This window comes from Hyperolius riggenbachi, chromosome 4 (genome assembly GCF_040937935.1).
Source record: "Hyperolius riggenbachi isolate aHypRig1 chromosome 4, aHypRig1.pri, whole genome shotgun sequence".
Lineage (NCBI taxonomy): Eukaryota > Metazoa > Chordata > Amphibia > Anura > Hyperoliidae > Hyperolius > Hyperolius riggenbachi.
In genome coordinates, this window is record NC_090649.1 from 175,942,898 (window position 1) to 175,959,084 (window position 16,187).

General features: G+C 43.7%; 1 protein-coding gene across 1 annotated transcript in view; it reads right to left on the minus strand.

Moving 5' to 3' along the window:
- The window catches only part of SLC2A2 (solute carrier family 2 member 2), a 96,552-nt gene that overhangs the window by 40,161 nt on the left and 40,204 nt on the right, over positions 1-16,187 (minus strand). The window contains exons 2-5 of the mRNA XM_068281013.1: positions 14,560-14,655; positions 12,387-12,565; positions 8,786-8,910; positions 6,364-6,479 (exon numbers count right to left, since the gene is read on the minus strand). Coding sequence (XP_068137114.1) covers positions 6,364-6,479; positions 8,786-8,910; positions 12,387-12,565; positions 14,560-14,655 — 516 coding nt within the window. The remainder of the gene's footprint in view (positions 1-6,363; positions 6,480-8,785; positions 8,911-12,386; positions 12,566-14,559; positions 14,656-16,187) is intronic.

The following is a 16,187-nucleotide window of genomic DNA, read 5'->3' on the forward strand; positions in this document are numbered from 1 at the left end:
AGGGAATGAGGAGACTAGAGGTCTAAGCAGAGTGTAGAGGGGACCGTGTCCTTGCAGGTGAGGTGCAACTTGCAGTATGTGTCTTGGTGTTGTGCGTCCATGTGGTTGTGAGTAAGTGTCAGTGTATGTTTGATAAATTCATGCAGGGCTAAATTTACCATAAGGCACTGTAAGCAACTGCCTACAGGCGCCTGATGATGGAAAGGCGGCTCACTCCTCTCCCCAAGTGCCTCCTTCCCTTCTCTCCTATGCAGAGTCCTGATGAGAGTGTAAATGAGAGGTTACTCACCCTGCTCTCAACATTCCACTGACGAGATCTCCCTTCAGTCAGGGGCACCTGTAGCTAATACCGAGGTTCCTCTAGCTAACTAACACTTGGGGGCACCTCTAGCTACTTAATATTAAGGGTATTTCTGACTACCTTATATTAAGGGGCACCTGAAGCTACCTATGACAGGCAAAGGGAACTAAGGGAGAAGTGACAGTTGGGCCAGCCAGCAGACTTGTGGTGCGGATGGGGGAGGGTTTGTAGGTTCATGGAGGGGGAAGTCTAAGGTGCCAGGACATCTGTGCCTATAGGCTCCTGTGAGGTCAATTCTGATCTGAATTAATGCATTTGTTATTTTAATGTACTTGTATGCGTATGTCTCTTTGGTGTAGGTGGACCATGTCCCAGCACTACTTCTTTGGCAGTATCTGAGACTTCCGGACCCATTTATTAAAAAAATGTTAAGCATGCAAACTATCTGGTTACAGGTTTAACTCATTTTCCCTTTAAGGACCAGAGCTCTTTTTTTTGTACTTCCTGATCACTGTGATTGGCTCACAGTGACCAAGAGGTCAGGAGCCAATGAAAATGTTTTCTGACCGAGTTACGGAGTTCAGCTGTCTTCAAACAGCTGAATTCTGTGCCGCCAGGGATGCGCTATTGAGTCCCGTGCTCTGCCGGAATTGAAACTATGCCTCATCAGGCTTAGGCAGCCATGAGTGCCACACTATTTAGTAAGGAGCAGTGGGCACATCACTAGTATCGTATCGCATCTTCACTGTAAAATATCAGTTGCATTACAGTTATTCACAACTGTGTTCTTAAAGAAAACCTGAACTGAAAATTAAAAGTCAAAATAAGCATACATAAGTCATACTTACCTTCCATGTAGTCTACTCCTCAGTGTCTTTCTCCTGTCCCGCGTCCGGTTTGTTCACTGTGATCAAGGGAATTTTCAGTCCTCCATTTTGAAAATGGCAATTACCCATAACAGCTTTCTGGTCAGCACACAGTTAAACTGTAACATCGCCCACTTGAGCCATAGGGAAACATGGACATTACCTGGTACATCAGTTTTCCTCTCAGCTATAACTGACAGCAACTGATATTTTACTGACAGCAACTGATATATTTCAGATCTGACAAAATATTGTCAGAACTGGAAGGGATTATTGTCAGAAGAAAATGGTGAGCTTCTGAGAGGAACTGATGGCAAGGTAACTATGTAATGTTCATTTGAAGTTACCTCATGTGTTTATTTTAAATATTTGTACTCAGTACAGGTTCTCTTTAAGCATTCTCTTGGCATTCCATTGTATATCTATTGCAGTGGTTCATCAGCAGCACCAAATTGATGACAACCTTTTGGTGCAGAACCACTGGAAACCATGCATATGAACAGGCCCATAGGGTTCCATCAGACAGGAAATTATGTTCAGGCAACATGTTCAGATTCAGGTTACAAGTGCAGCAGTGGTTTAGTGAGTGACTAATTAAAGGGCCTTTGCTTCATATGTAGGTTTGCTCATTTTCAACTGAGTGTTTATATTTGATTTTAAGAATACCTTGTTCTTTTTTCTAGGGGAGGAAAGTGGATTCCTGCTTAGGGCATCGGAATGGCTGGAAACAGCCCCATGTTGTTACTGCGGTGCGTAGTGTGAACTCCGAGCCCGGAAAGCAGGAGTCCTTCGGTATAGTTGTTGTTGATTTGGAGATTACACTAATATCCTTTCCCCCATCACCCTATTCACACAATGATTCTATTTGTTGACATTGCATATGCCTTTCTGTGAGGATCAAGTACCTTTCACGGCACTTTACAGTGTAATTGAACTTAGGATGCTTTGAGTCTGCTTTAAATGTAACCTGTCACATGTTCACCTAAGTGCTTGAATGAAGAGGTGAAACCATCTACAGGTAATCCTCGACTTACGAACGTCCGACTTACGAACAACCCGCCGATAGGAACAGCATGGGTTCTATGTTTAATGTTAGACTTAAGAACAGATTCAGGTTAAGAACGAACCTACAGTCCCTATCTTGTTCGTTAACCGAGGACTACCTGTATACTAAAAATAGGTTGATCAGACCTGCTCAAATTTTTCATGGAAATGATATCCGCTCTCACAACTGAGCTGTGAGGTTGGATATCCTTTTCATAAAAATTTGAGAAGATCTGATCAACTTATCTTTAGTTTAGATGGTGTCGCCTCTAAAATGTATTATTGTAGCAAAATAAGCATATTTGTTTTGTTCCCTCCTACTTGTAGCTTAGCAATGTTGCTCTATGGGTTACTAAGCCATGAAGCCTAGAATAAGTTATGGCAGTATACGTAGATAAAAACTCATCACTCCTAAAACTTTCAAGCGGTGCAGCGATGCATCTGCTTATGCTCCATTAATCAGGGCAACACAGACTCTATGAGACAAACCTCCACAGCACAGTTAATTTGCTTAGCTAATGCAAGTTAGCAATCATTTACATTCTGCGCAAACATATTCAGCCAGCCATTTACTGAAAAAGTATTACCGGTAGCTTGATGTTATAAAAACTGAGCAGTGAATCTTAATTTATCTTCTGGAAAGAGCAGCCAAACGTAGTATAAAAAAGGTCAAAAGTGTAAGCAGAACCATGTGCTGCTGGCTACATCATTAGTGATCAGGCCTGACTCAGGATCAGGTTTGTGCAGGTCTCAGACTCATGTAATCATGTATTTACAGCACATGGCCAAATACGTCTGATCAAATTAAGATTGCAAGGTGAACATTTTAGGTAATTCTGTCCATTTAATTGAGCAGATTCACAAGTAACTTAAAGGGACTCCGAGCACCTTTCATGGGTATGCCTTTAAGCCAGACGACTTCCAACAAAGTCGTGCTATGACCCTTCTGGAGGAGCGTCTTGCAATGGCCATGTGTGTCACTTCCTCTTCCTGCTTCATTCAGTGATGCACTTCTCTAACAGAGAAGACAGGGGTGACCCAGAAGTTATAACATAGCCAAGATGGCAGCCACGATTTTAAAATTGAAATCGTACAAAAACTATTTGGTGTAGAACGGCGATGAAATAGGAGAGCACAAGTTACAGAAAGGTATGCATCTTTAAAAAAAACTCTGAAGTCTGTTTTTCTTCCCTGATTTTCTCATACCAGCTTGTTAAGAGTTAATTCCTAAGTGAAATGGCAGCATCCCAGCGGCAGATGACAGATTAATTACAGAGGAGTAAGTCCTGCAAAGCTCCTGGGCTCGCAGGACATCACTTCCTCAAAGAGGCAGAGCTTTAGGCTGTAGCTTTGCCTCCTCCGCAGTCAATCTCTGCTGATCACTGCCTCTCCCCGCCCCTCTCAGTCTTCTTTCACTGAGAGGGGTGGAGAGGAGGTGGAGATTAGCGGAGATTGATTTCAGAGAGGCAGAGCTACAGCTGAAGATGGAAGCCTCTACCGCCGGCCTTTAGGAATGTACTTAACCCTCCTGGCGGTTTGCAAAACATCCGCCAGGGGGCAGCAAACTCTTTTTTTAATTTTTTTTTTTTTTCTTTTCATGTAGCGAGTCAAAGTCTCGCTACATGATAGCCGCAGCTCAGCGGCATCCCCCCAGCCCCTCCGATCGCCTCCGGCGATCGGAGATCAGGAGATCCCGTTCAAAGAACGGGATCTCCTGGAGGGCTTCCCCCGTCGCCATGGCGACGGGCGGCATGACGTCACCGACGTCATCGACGTCGTGACGTCATTGGGAGTCCCGGCCTACCCCTTAGCGCTGCCTGGCACTGATTGGCCAGGCAGCGCACGGGGTCTGGGGGGGGGGGGCCGGCGCGGCGAGCGGAGGCACCTAATCGGTGCGGAGCGGCGGCGATCAGACTGCACACGCAGCTAGCAAAGTGCTAGCTGCGTGTTGCAAAACAAAAAGTGAACAAATCGGCCCAGCAGGGCCTGAGAAATCCCCCTGCGCGGCATAGCCCGTGCTCAGCACGGGCTTACCGCCAGGGAGGTTAAAGAGAATCTGTATTGTTAAAATCGCACAAAAGTAAACATACCAGTGCGTTAGGGGACATCTCCTATTACCCTCTGTCACAATTTCGCCGCTCCCAGCCGCATTAAAAGTGGTTAAAACAGTTTAAAAAGTTTGTTTATAAACAAACAAAATGGCCACCAAAACAGGAAGTAGGTTGATGTACAGTATGTCCACACATAGAAAATACATCCATACACAAGCAGGCTGTATACAGCATCCTTTTGAATCTCAAGAGATCATTTGTGTGTTTCTTTCCCCCTGAGGGAGTGTGCATAGCAGAACCACAAACACTGAAGAACTTGGCAGCCTTCCAGACACAGGCTGACAAGTCTGACAAGGGAAAGATACATTGATTTATTACAGAGACTGTCATAGTAGAAAGTGCTGCAGTAAGCCAGAACACATTAGAATAGCTTTTGGAACTTGTAGGATGATAAAAAACAGGATGCAATTTTTGTTACGGAGTCTCTTTAAGGCCCGGTTACCCTCGCTCATCCACCTGCCCGGCTGCAGCATCCTCCCTCACCCTCCCGCCGCTCAGGCTTGCGTCCCCACATTCCCCATCCCCCGTAGTGTGAAGAAACATTCCTTCTTCATTGCAAAAGCATTTTTTGTTCGCTTCCATGCCGCTGGGCGGAACGGTCAGGAAATTTAGGGCCTGCTGCATTTTTTAGGACCGGGAAACGGAACGTACGGAACATATCCATACCAATGGACGCATTTGAACGGTCCAATAGGTTAACATTGTATCCTTTCACATATGTTCCGTTTGTACAGTATACGTTCCGGTTTACGTTCTGTAAAAAAACGCAGATGTGAACCAGGCCTTACTGAGGGGACTTGAAAATGGGGAAGTTGCTCTTGCTTTGCAACACTGGGACAAGGGCAGTTGCAATGCTGAAAGCTTTGCCATGCTCCCACCTCACATTGCAATGCAGCCTGGTTTGGTACAGAAAGCAGGGGTGCCCACTTACTACTACCTTTCTTGGCTACCCACCCTGAACACATGCATAAAGGTCTAGTTGTAATATTAAAGGGATGCATCCCCATGTAGTTTTTTCCCTATTTTTTTTTGTTCACTAAATGTGTAGCCCCTGTAATGGGTGTTGCACTAATATGGGTGGCACATGATTCCCCCCTGCTGTTAGCATCGGTAAATTTGCTGCACACTATCTGTGCACTGCAATTTTTCCACTACGGCCACTGGTAGCAACAGCTACCAGTGGCGTAGCAATAGAGGGTGCAGAGGCTGCAACCGCACCGGGGCCCTTGGGCCAGAGGGGCCCCAAGGTGCCCCTCTCTCAGCCACAGTATTAACTCTGTATTGATCCTGTGCTGGTAATAATCACTTCTATAGATGCTTTAAATAGTAGCAATCATTAACAAACTCTTCCGCATACCTTTTTTTGCACCTCTGACACTGCAGCTGTCCTTGGCAGGTTTTGGTGCGCCGTATCAATCTTTATGTATAGAGTGCTTGGGGGGCCCCATGTATAACTTGCACCAGAGCCCAGAACTCCTTAGCTACGCCACTGTCAGCTACCATAATTGGTGATGTCACTGTCCAAAGTATGGTATTAGAAATTTCTTAAAGGGAACCAGAGAGGAATGGCCAGCCAAAATAGAAAATGATTTATACATACCTGTGCTTCTTCCAGCCCCATAAGCCTGGATCGCTCCCACGCCGCCATCCTACGCTTCCTGGATCCGCCGGTACCGGGCCCGTCACTTCCGGCGGACCGCGGCCAATTGTCCGCATCACAGGGGCTCCCTCCATACCCATACGCATGCGGCTGCGCAGTAGGCAGCCACATGCGTATCTGTATGGAGAGAGCACCCTGTGATGCGGAGAATTTTCCGCGTCCGCCGGCCGACTGGCCGACTCGCGGCAATGACGGGGCCCGGTGGCGGCGGATCCAGGCAGCAGAGGACAGCGACGTGGGAGCGATCCGTGCGTATGGGCTGGAGGAAGCCCCAGGTATGTATATTTCATCCTCTCTGGTTCCCTTTAAGTCCCAACAGCCAATATTTCCCATTGTCATAATAACACCATAGCTCCATGAATAACAATTACTAATGTATACCTGGCTGATTAGAATTCCGGTGACAATAGCCAACTGATGTAGAGTCCCCAGAGCTCCTCTTAGTGCTGTTGGGGAAATCTCCCCGATATAGATGGGTACTAGTCCTGATGAAAGACCTAGAAGGATGAAAGCATACATCAGTTAAATTTTGCTTATATTTGTATTCTAATAGTACTGTAAAAGAGTTGGCAATAAATCCATTGTTTATAATGGGCAATGGAGTACCTACATAAAGGTTTTGAAATAAGAACCAGTTGTGTTACCCATAGCTTGTTTCATCCATTCTCCATTTTATGCACAGATGATTGGCTGTTATAACTTATAGTGTCAGCTGCCTCCCATGTTTTTACCTGTACTGTATTTTATTCTTTTTGGCGCCTCTGTCATCCTATTTCAGTCTGGTTGATCTCACTGGTTCTCTTCTGCTCTCAAACAGTAGTAATCACTGCAAGTTTGTCTAATGCTAGGAATACACAATGAGATTTTTCAGCAGATTTACTGTCTGATTGATTTTCCGACTGATTTTCCGACTGATTTTCCAGTCAGTTTTCTGATCTATTTCCATTCACTTCTATGAAAAATTGATCAGAAAAACAATCAAAATCCAGATCGGACCTGTTGGAAATTATCTATCGAGCAATCTATCTGCCCAAAAATCTCATGGTGTATTCCCAGCAAAAAGGTGGCCTTAATGCTGAGAATACACCATGAGATTGTTTGGCCATACACCATTACAATTTTTTTAAAATATCTTTTAAATTCAAGAATTGCAATCAATTTTTCTAACTGATTACATTTCAAAAATCTGACCAATGTACCACACATATGTTAAGTTTTCTCTCAAACACTCCCGATCTTTTTATATCGAATAAAAACGGTAAATTCAATCAGATTTCTCAAATAAATTGAAAAACTTTCAATTTTTTGGTACAACTGATCATATTTATTGAATTGGTGTAAAATTGGATCTTTTAATTGTATGGTGCGTGGTCACCTTCAGAACTGCCCATAAATCAGTTACAAACACTAGATTTTTTTGTTTGTTTGTTGCACAAGTGCATAACAAACCTCTGATTGGCCACCAGGGATCCGACCAAATGCAATGATTGGCCAGATCACTGCCAATGAGATCTACACTAAGGGGTGACAGTAGCTGTTGTGATTGTGATCATTTAAAAAAAATGTCAGTAATAATACATTTTTTAGGATTTCTGTGAATGTTTTATTTTTTCAGAAAATCATTTCTGAATCCATCAAATCAAAATATTAAAATAAATGTGTATTAATACTTTTGTTAAAAATAATTACCCAAAAGCCAATTATACATTTTAAAAATGTCCAATATTTTTTGTAACCAAGACAACATCACACTGCTTTTTGATGAAAAACTGTCCATAAATTGTTTTTCTTTCTACACACATCAAGAAGCTAAACTAAGTTTTGCTGAACTCCTGCAATGTATAGCGCTGACCTGCAATGTATAGCGCTGACCTGCAAGAGAACTGCAATTTTCTCAGCAAAAGTAGAATTTTCCTTTGTGTTAAAATTACTATCATGCTTCTTCTCATACAATGGGTCTGATCCAATTCACTTTTTCATCCTAAGTTTTCTCCTAGACGATAGTTTTTCAATTTCTAGTTAAAATAGCCTTAGCACTCTGCAATTGAAAAAGTACCAAAAAAGTAAGTGAAAAAGTACTGTCAAAATTATTCTGAATATTTTCTTGCTTGCTGGTGGCATAAAAGCATATTATTTATAATGTGAAATATCACAAAGGAGAAAACGTAGGAGAAAAAGTTAATTTGAATTGGACCCAATATTGTTGAATGAACACTGGAAGTTCTAATTTAAGATGAATGATTGGGCCTTCTTTTCTAATGTATATGAACTATTGCAGGTAGGGGTTGGATCCAGTGGGGTTGCACTTTCTGCTATTTGGTTGAATGATGGGAACTCCCAAAGCTGGTCACAGAAAGTTATAGGCTAGCATGTTTTGGAAATTTCACAGGGCTTTTAAAAAAAAGCAGGTGCAGCAAGAATTGCCGCAACACAGAGCAAACATTTACAACACAAAAAGTTGTAGTAAGGATAAACAAATGACAGTATTGGGGATTAGCATATAACATAACCTTCACAGACTGCACACTTTTACTCTACAGTCATCCTTCCTCTGGTGAAAATTTGTGAAAGTAAAATCCAGGTTGTAGCAGACTAGAGGGCTGACTCGCCAAAGTATACATTTACACCCCAAATACTCAATGAAGGGGGGTTCATATTCTTTGTGCCTTTTGGGAACTTTTGACTGGGCACATAGGAGAGAGAAAATGTCTCCTTTAGCGTATAAACCCCTACAATGGTGAAGTCATAAAAAAGTATTTCTGCTACATATGCAAAGTAAAGATTTGCAAATGGTCTCACTTACCACAGTAAAGTCCAGTAATAAGTCTGCCAGCAATAACCAAGGCATGAGCTTGACCCAGTGGAGCCAACCCCATCAGAAGTGCTCCAATGACTGCCAGAGTGTTCACGACCATCATGGCTTTAATCCTAAAATTTAGAACCACAGCTTAAATTATAGAGATTGTTTAAAGGCAATTACATTTTTTTTTTACAAATATTTGCAGGAAAGCAAACTAACATTTGTTCTTGTAGGTCCCCCCCCCCCCCCCCAACCCCTTTTAAAACTGCTGTGTCAGTATTTACAAGTGCTGTTTTTCATACTAAACATTGGCTCCCGTGTTTATAGAGCAGTACATTTTACATACTGCATATTTTAGCCTCATTAAAGTGGAGCTACAGCTAACATTTCTCTCCTGCTCCAATAGATTTACGATACTTTTATAAGTATGCTGAAAGATTGTTGTTCATCTCTGCGGATGTTATAATTCAAGATGGCTGCTTTCAACACTGAGAACTGCAACCGGAGGATGGATTGGAGAGGAGGAATTATTTATGATATTCACACACACACACACACACACACAACATTACTTTAGGTCAAAGGCAGGTAGCAAAAAATATACCAACAATGAAAAGTCAGGAGACTACCGGTACATGTTATGCCAGACTGTTGTTCAACTTAAATAACCACACCTCCGAACTGCTGAACACAAGTTATTTCACACGTACACATACATTACTCTTTTTACTTATTCATCAAAGGATCACTAAAGGCTTAAAAAAAGGTGGAAAAAACTAATCTAGGGGGAGAAAATCATCTACTGAGTTCTCCAAGAAAGCTCCCTCTGGTCCATGGTCCTCTTCTTTAGTTTCCAGACCTCTTCTCCACCAGCCTGGTGGGCGCCCATGTCTTCCAATGTCTTTTCAGCCCACAGCTTCTGTTCATAGTGGTAGTAAGTAAGTAAATGCTCTGTCAGTTAAAGCCATTCCATTTCTTCATATAGAGCCAATTACTGGAAGGGCAGGCCATGGTGGCCTGTGGCTGCAGGATCCTCACAACTGTCTCAGAAGCACTGAGGAATAAGGGATCCACCAAAGAAAGAATAGGAAGCCTGGAAACCAGAGGGAACCTCCAGGGATGAGGTGTATGATGTTCTCTCCATATACATCAGGTTAGGTTAGCTCTGGGCTTTGTTCTCATGAAAACCTCATGTGCCATTGGTGACTTCCTTCTAAAATACGCTACTCATGTGCCTCTAGTGTTAGTAATTTACCAAGAACAATTAAGACTCCACTCTAACTACACTATCTTTATGCTTGTTCTAAGTGTGTGACTCAGACACTTCCCAAGCAAAAAAGTTAAACCCAAGAAATCAACATTTTTAAAAGTTAAGAATGATGGCAGCTTCCATATTGCTCTCACTACAGATTCATTTATCTATATTAATGTATCTGTAATTTTTATTTGCATTCTTAACGTTATAAACACTGGTGGATTGCTTTGATTATGTAAAATTATTTCTCATTGCAGATAATCAAGGAGTCTTTCCACGCAGTCTCTGAGCAACTACTGAAGTCAATATTTTTATTTTATTTTTTGCCATATACCAGTACTGGCTTATCTGTTCTGCTGCACTTTGTTCTATTTGTTATGTGTATTAGAGTTCACAATGCAGTTTACCTAGCTAGTAATTTCTGACATAACAGCACTACCTAGCCCATCCAATTGGTATTGCTATAGAAAAAAAATTCCTGGTCTGTATTTGTTTAGCATATCAAATGTCCCAGTGGGCATGCCTAGCAAGAATAGGGGTTTAAATCAGAGCCATTGACTGAGAAGGAGTTGTAGTAAGCTAGTAAGTGCCAGAAGTAATCTTCCAGTGGTAGTAAGGCAGAATCTGATGGTGAATAGTTTGTATCCCAACAATTCATCAAGCACTTCAATGCTGATGAATTGGTCTAGTACAAAATGCTGCAGTCCATAGTGGAAGCTAAGATCCTTCATTTTTGCAACCAACTACAATTTTTATAACCTAGTTGTTTTTATTGCTACTAAAGTTCTAGCTTGCTGTAAGCATGTTTTGAGTACAAAGTGTTAATGATTGTTTGTATGCAGGTAGCTGTGCAAGTCTCCAACTCAGCAAAATGTTCAGTTCCTCTCATTACACACACTGCAGGGGCAAACACAGGATTTTTAAGGGGGGGATTCCTGAAAGGTCCAGAAGCACTTGTGTCCCAGGGTGCTTCCGAAGGCAGGTGGCTCCATACTGCTCATGCACAAAAGTGTGTTCGCATATTACAGAGCTGCCTATCTTTGGAAGCACTCAAAGACACGTTTCTGAGGGCTTCTCGAAGCGGCGAATTTGAACCAGGGACAGCGGGGATAGTGACAGAGATGGAGGGGAAACCACATGACACAGAAAATGAGAGGAAGCCACATTGCAGGTGTGACATGCTGGGACCCCTGGTCGGGTCACAGAAAGACAGTGACATTGGCCATGTGAAAGGAACAACTACTTGAAAGGGGAGATGTGAAAGAGATGGGGAAACAAACACAAGGAGGAGAGGTAGTAACTCAGAGGGAGAGAGCCACATGGAGAGTCGAGGAAGCCCATGAGACACACACACAGGACACACACACACACACACTGCACTGCAAGGGGGAGAAAGACGCACACTAGAAGGTTGAATATATACAGAGCTTTCAAGTTAAAAAAAGTTACAACTTATACAGCCAAACACATGTACAGCAGGAACAGACCTTGCTTTATGGAGGGGGAGGAGTTAGCTCCATTTTAGCAGACGCTAGCCACATTGCTGAGTAGCCCGCCCTCTGTACAAGCAAACTCTGCAGGAGATCATCTCCTGACTCGCAGGCACAGATCCCCGGCAAGTGAGCTGAATGAAAAATGAGTCATCAGCTCTGATGACTCGCTCATACTTGCTGCGGGCACTGCTGCTTAGCTTAGCTGGGTTTCAGACTGTCTGTGACACAGGACTACAGGCATCACAGGGGGGGGGGGGGATTCTGGGTAATGGTAACCTCCCCCTCCCTACGCCAGTGCACTGTTCCAGGTACAGAACTCTTTACAGTGCATGGAGTAATGAAGAAGCTCGTCAGCTAGGACAGGTGTGTCTCTACGTGGCAAAAAAGTATTCAGTGGCCAAAGAACAAAAAAGTTGGGAGGAATACCTATGATCTGTATGACAGTGCTACAGCTGAACTGAACTGGATTATTTTCTCCAAATACTGAATAAATGAGAACTTCCACAGCCAGTCATAGGGTAGCTTTAGACCACTTTGCTGCTTTAGAAATGCAATACATGGCCAGCACCCCCCCCCCCCTTCCCCCCAGACCTTTAACAATTTTGAATTTAGTTAGCACAAACATCTCTGAGCTAGCTAAACTTTTACTACCACTTGTTCCAAAATATCCCTTCCACAATGTAAGCAGCAGCCATTTTAATAACTCAGATAGTGCTTTTGGGCAAGCAGTGCATTAAGCAACTGCCTAGGTTATTAATGCCTAAAAACTGCTCTGGCCATGAAAGTTTTAACAGCAGCAATCATATAGTGGTGCAAGCATACGATCATACGAGTACATAGGTTATTATTGACTCACCTTCCCAATTTATCTGCAACCCATCCAACAAAGAACGAGGACACAAGACCCCCAAGAGAAAACACTGATACCGAGAGGGACCAATACATAGTGACATCAGCATGAACAGGCTCCGTCGCATTCGCACTCCTGTCACGCTCTGGCAGTTCCAGTACTCTTATGTAGTGATCCTCAATAACCTTGCAAGGAAAAAAAAAATGTTAAAACAGTTGTAACTATGTGTTGCAGTTATATATCAAAATTTATGACTGGTAAAATACAATTGCTCTAACTCTCTTTATGTACATGTGCCAGTGGCTTCTGTTGCTGACCCAGATATATATTCACAGTTGTTTCTTGTTGAAATGTAATATATCAAATGTGAACCAGCAAGTAAAGTGTTAATGTGTCAGTTAGATATTCATAGAACATTGCCGTTCCTATATACCGAGAAAGTTGCATAACACTTAGCTCATCCAGGTCTGTAAACCTGCTGATAATCGAATAGTTGCCCTTAATGTGGAACTTGCACTTCTGCACTCAAAGTATTGCATAATCCTAATCCTGACACAGCTGTATGTCTTGTTATTTCAGAAAAGCCTAACTGACTGAATAAGCTTTTAACTACTATGGTGTGGCAAACATATAATTCAACTGTGGGTGGGTGACAGTGAGCTGATTTGGCCATTGTCTTCTTGTGTTTCTTGCAGAGAGGCGGCTTTGACATCAATATCTACCTGCCAGACTTTTTAGTTTTTCCATCCTTCCTCCATGTTCTGTAGGACCCCTTTAACATGAAATAATGGGTCTGAAATGTGGACCTAAGACCCCGGGAGTACCTAACCTAAGATATGTAAAGAGCCTGGAGATAAGAATGAACCATTCATGTCACACCACCATTTTTTTGTGAACACAATAGCAAATTTGTTTACTGTAGCAAAGTTCTCCACAGCACAAATAGTTGGAAGGGTTCACCTGTGGAGTAGATGATATTTTGTCTCCTCCTAGAATGAGTTTACTATTTTAGTGATTTTTTTATACTTCTGCTGCCTCAGGGCCAAAAAAGCACTTAACTTAAAGTATACCTGACCTAAGGCCCAATGCAAAGCTAGGTAAGCAGAGAGGTATGTCCACCACCTCTGTACATTGTCCATTCCTCTTCACTCCTTGAAAAATTTTACTTTTGGGTAAAGTCACATTTTCATACAGAAAGAGGCAGGCTTGTGGGAATTTCCCCTCCTGTCACCCTCTGACGGGGCAGTGACTGCGGGGAGGCTGACAGGGCAGTGACTGCGGGGAGGCTGACAGGGCAGTGACTGCGGGGAGACTGACAGAGCAGTGACTGCGGGGAGACTGACAGGGCAGTGACTGCGGGGAGACTGACAGGGCAGTGACTGCGGGGAGACTGACAGGGGGAGACTGACAGAGCAGTGACTGCGGGGAGGCTGACAGGGCAGTGACTGCGGGGAGACTGACAGGGGGAGACTGACAGAGCAGTGACTGCGGGGAGGCTGACAGGGCAGTGACTGCGGGGAGACTGACAGGGCAGTGACTGCGGGGAGACTGACAGGGCAGTGACTGCGGGGAGGCTGACAGGGCAGTGACTGCGGGGAGACTGACAGAGCAGTGACTGCGTGGAGGCTGACAGGGCAGTGACTGCAGGGAGACTGACAGAGCAGTGACTGCGGGGAGGCTGACAGGGCAGTGGCTGCGGGGAGACTGACAGGGCAGTGCCTGTGGGGAGACTGACAGGGCAATGACTGCGGGGAGGCTGACAGGGCAGTGACTGCGGGGAGACTGACAGGGCAGTGACTGTGGGGAGACTGACAGGGCAATGACTGCGGGGAGGCTGACAGGGCAGTGACTGCGGGGAGACTGACAGGGCAGTGACTGCGGGGAGACTGACAGGGCAGTGCCTGTGGGGAGACTGACAGGGCAATGACTGCGGGGAGGCTGACAGGGCAGTGACTGCGGGGAGACTGACAGGGCAGTGACTGCGGGGAGACTGACAGGGCAGTGACTGCGGGGAGACTGACAGGGCAGTGACTGCGGGGAGACTGACAGGGCAGTGACTGCGGGGAGACTGACAAGGCAGGGACTGCGGGGAGACTGACAGGGCAGGGACTCAAGAACCCACTTATACAAAAATATGCAATTTTTAAAGAAACTATAAACATTTCAAATAATGTCTTACTTTTTGTGGTGCATTAATGACTCCAATGCCGTATCCATATTGTAATGAGCCCAACACAGCTGTGGATACTGCAAACAGGAGCGTGCCAGTCAGTGTCTGGAGAAACAAAAAAGACACAGGATTAGGTGGTATTATAGAATGGCTAAGGTTGCAGAGACCAAAGGGTTGATTTACAAAAGACCAGTAACATTGCTGCGCGGCGGGCAATGTTATCGGCTTTTTGTGATTAAACCCCTGGGACTGCTATCAGAAATTATGGGGTACTGTCACAAGCCTGAACAGGGATTTGACCACAGTTTGCAGTATACAGACACTGAACCAAGGAATATGGTGCAAATATAAAGTTTTATAGCCAAGCAATAATGCAAGCATACATACAACCGTGAATGCAAATATAATACAAACCCATGTACAGCACACAATATATACAACAACCCAGGAAAGCAGTGGTAAATATATACAGTGGGATGTGAAAGTTTGGACAACCTTGTTCATTTTCATGATTTTCCTGTATAAATAGTTGGTTGTTACGGTAAAAAATGTCAGTTAAATATATCATATAGGAGACACACACAGTGGGATCGGTTGAAAAGGGCGCCCGAGCTGCCTGTATGAAAAGGGCGCCGCCATAGACATCAATGTTATTTCCAGAAATATGGGCTACAAGGTGTAGAAAAGGGCGCCTGAGTTTTGGTATAGGCTACAAGTGGGCTCCCCTTTGTAGCCCATATTTTTTCGGCTACAAGGTTTTCGGCTACAAGTGGGCTCCCCTTTGTAGCCCATATTGTTTTCAGCTAAAGTAAGGTGCCCCTCTGTAGCCCATATTATTGACTTTTTTTTGTAGCCGAAGTTTTTATATGGGCTACAAGCACTGTAAGCCAAATTATTTCTTTCCCCCACTATCCATGGCGGCCTGGAGGGGGAATAGTAATTAACACATCCCGGAGTTTTTTTCTAGCCGAAATTTGTATATGGGCTACAAGCGCTGGAAGCCGAATTATTTCATTCCCCCACTATCCATGGCGGCCTGGAGGGGGAATAGTAATTAACACATCCCAGAGTTTTTTTGTAGCCGAAGTTTTCATATGGGCTACACCAGGCGCCTTGTTTTTTTTGTAGCCGAAGTTTTTATATGGGCTACACCAAGCGTCTTTTTTGTAGCCAAAGTTTATATGGGCTACACCAGGCGCCTTTTTTGTAGCCGAAGTTGGTATATATATGGGCTCCACCAGGCGCCCTTTTTTACCGGCGCCCTTTTCATGTAGACCCCACACAGTGATATTTGAGAAATGAAATGAAGTTTATTGGATTTACAAAAAAAAGTGCAATAATTGTTTAAACAAAATCCTCTTTTTGCAGAAATTACAGCCTCTAAACACTTCCTGTTCCTGTAAGTTCCAATGAGAGTCTGGATTCTGGTTGAAGGTATTTTGGACCATTCCTCTTTACAAAACATCTCTAATTCATTCAGGGTTGATTGCTTCCGAGCACAGACAACTCTCTTTAAATCACACCACAGATTTTCAATTATATTCAGGTCTGGGGACTGAGATGGCCATTCCAGAACATTGTACTTGTTCCTCTGCATGAATGCCTTAGTGGATTTTGAGCAGTGTTTAGGGTCATTG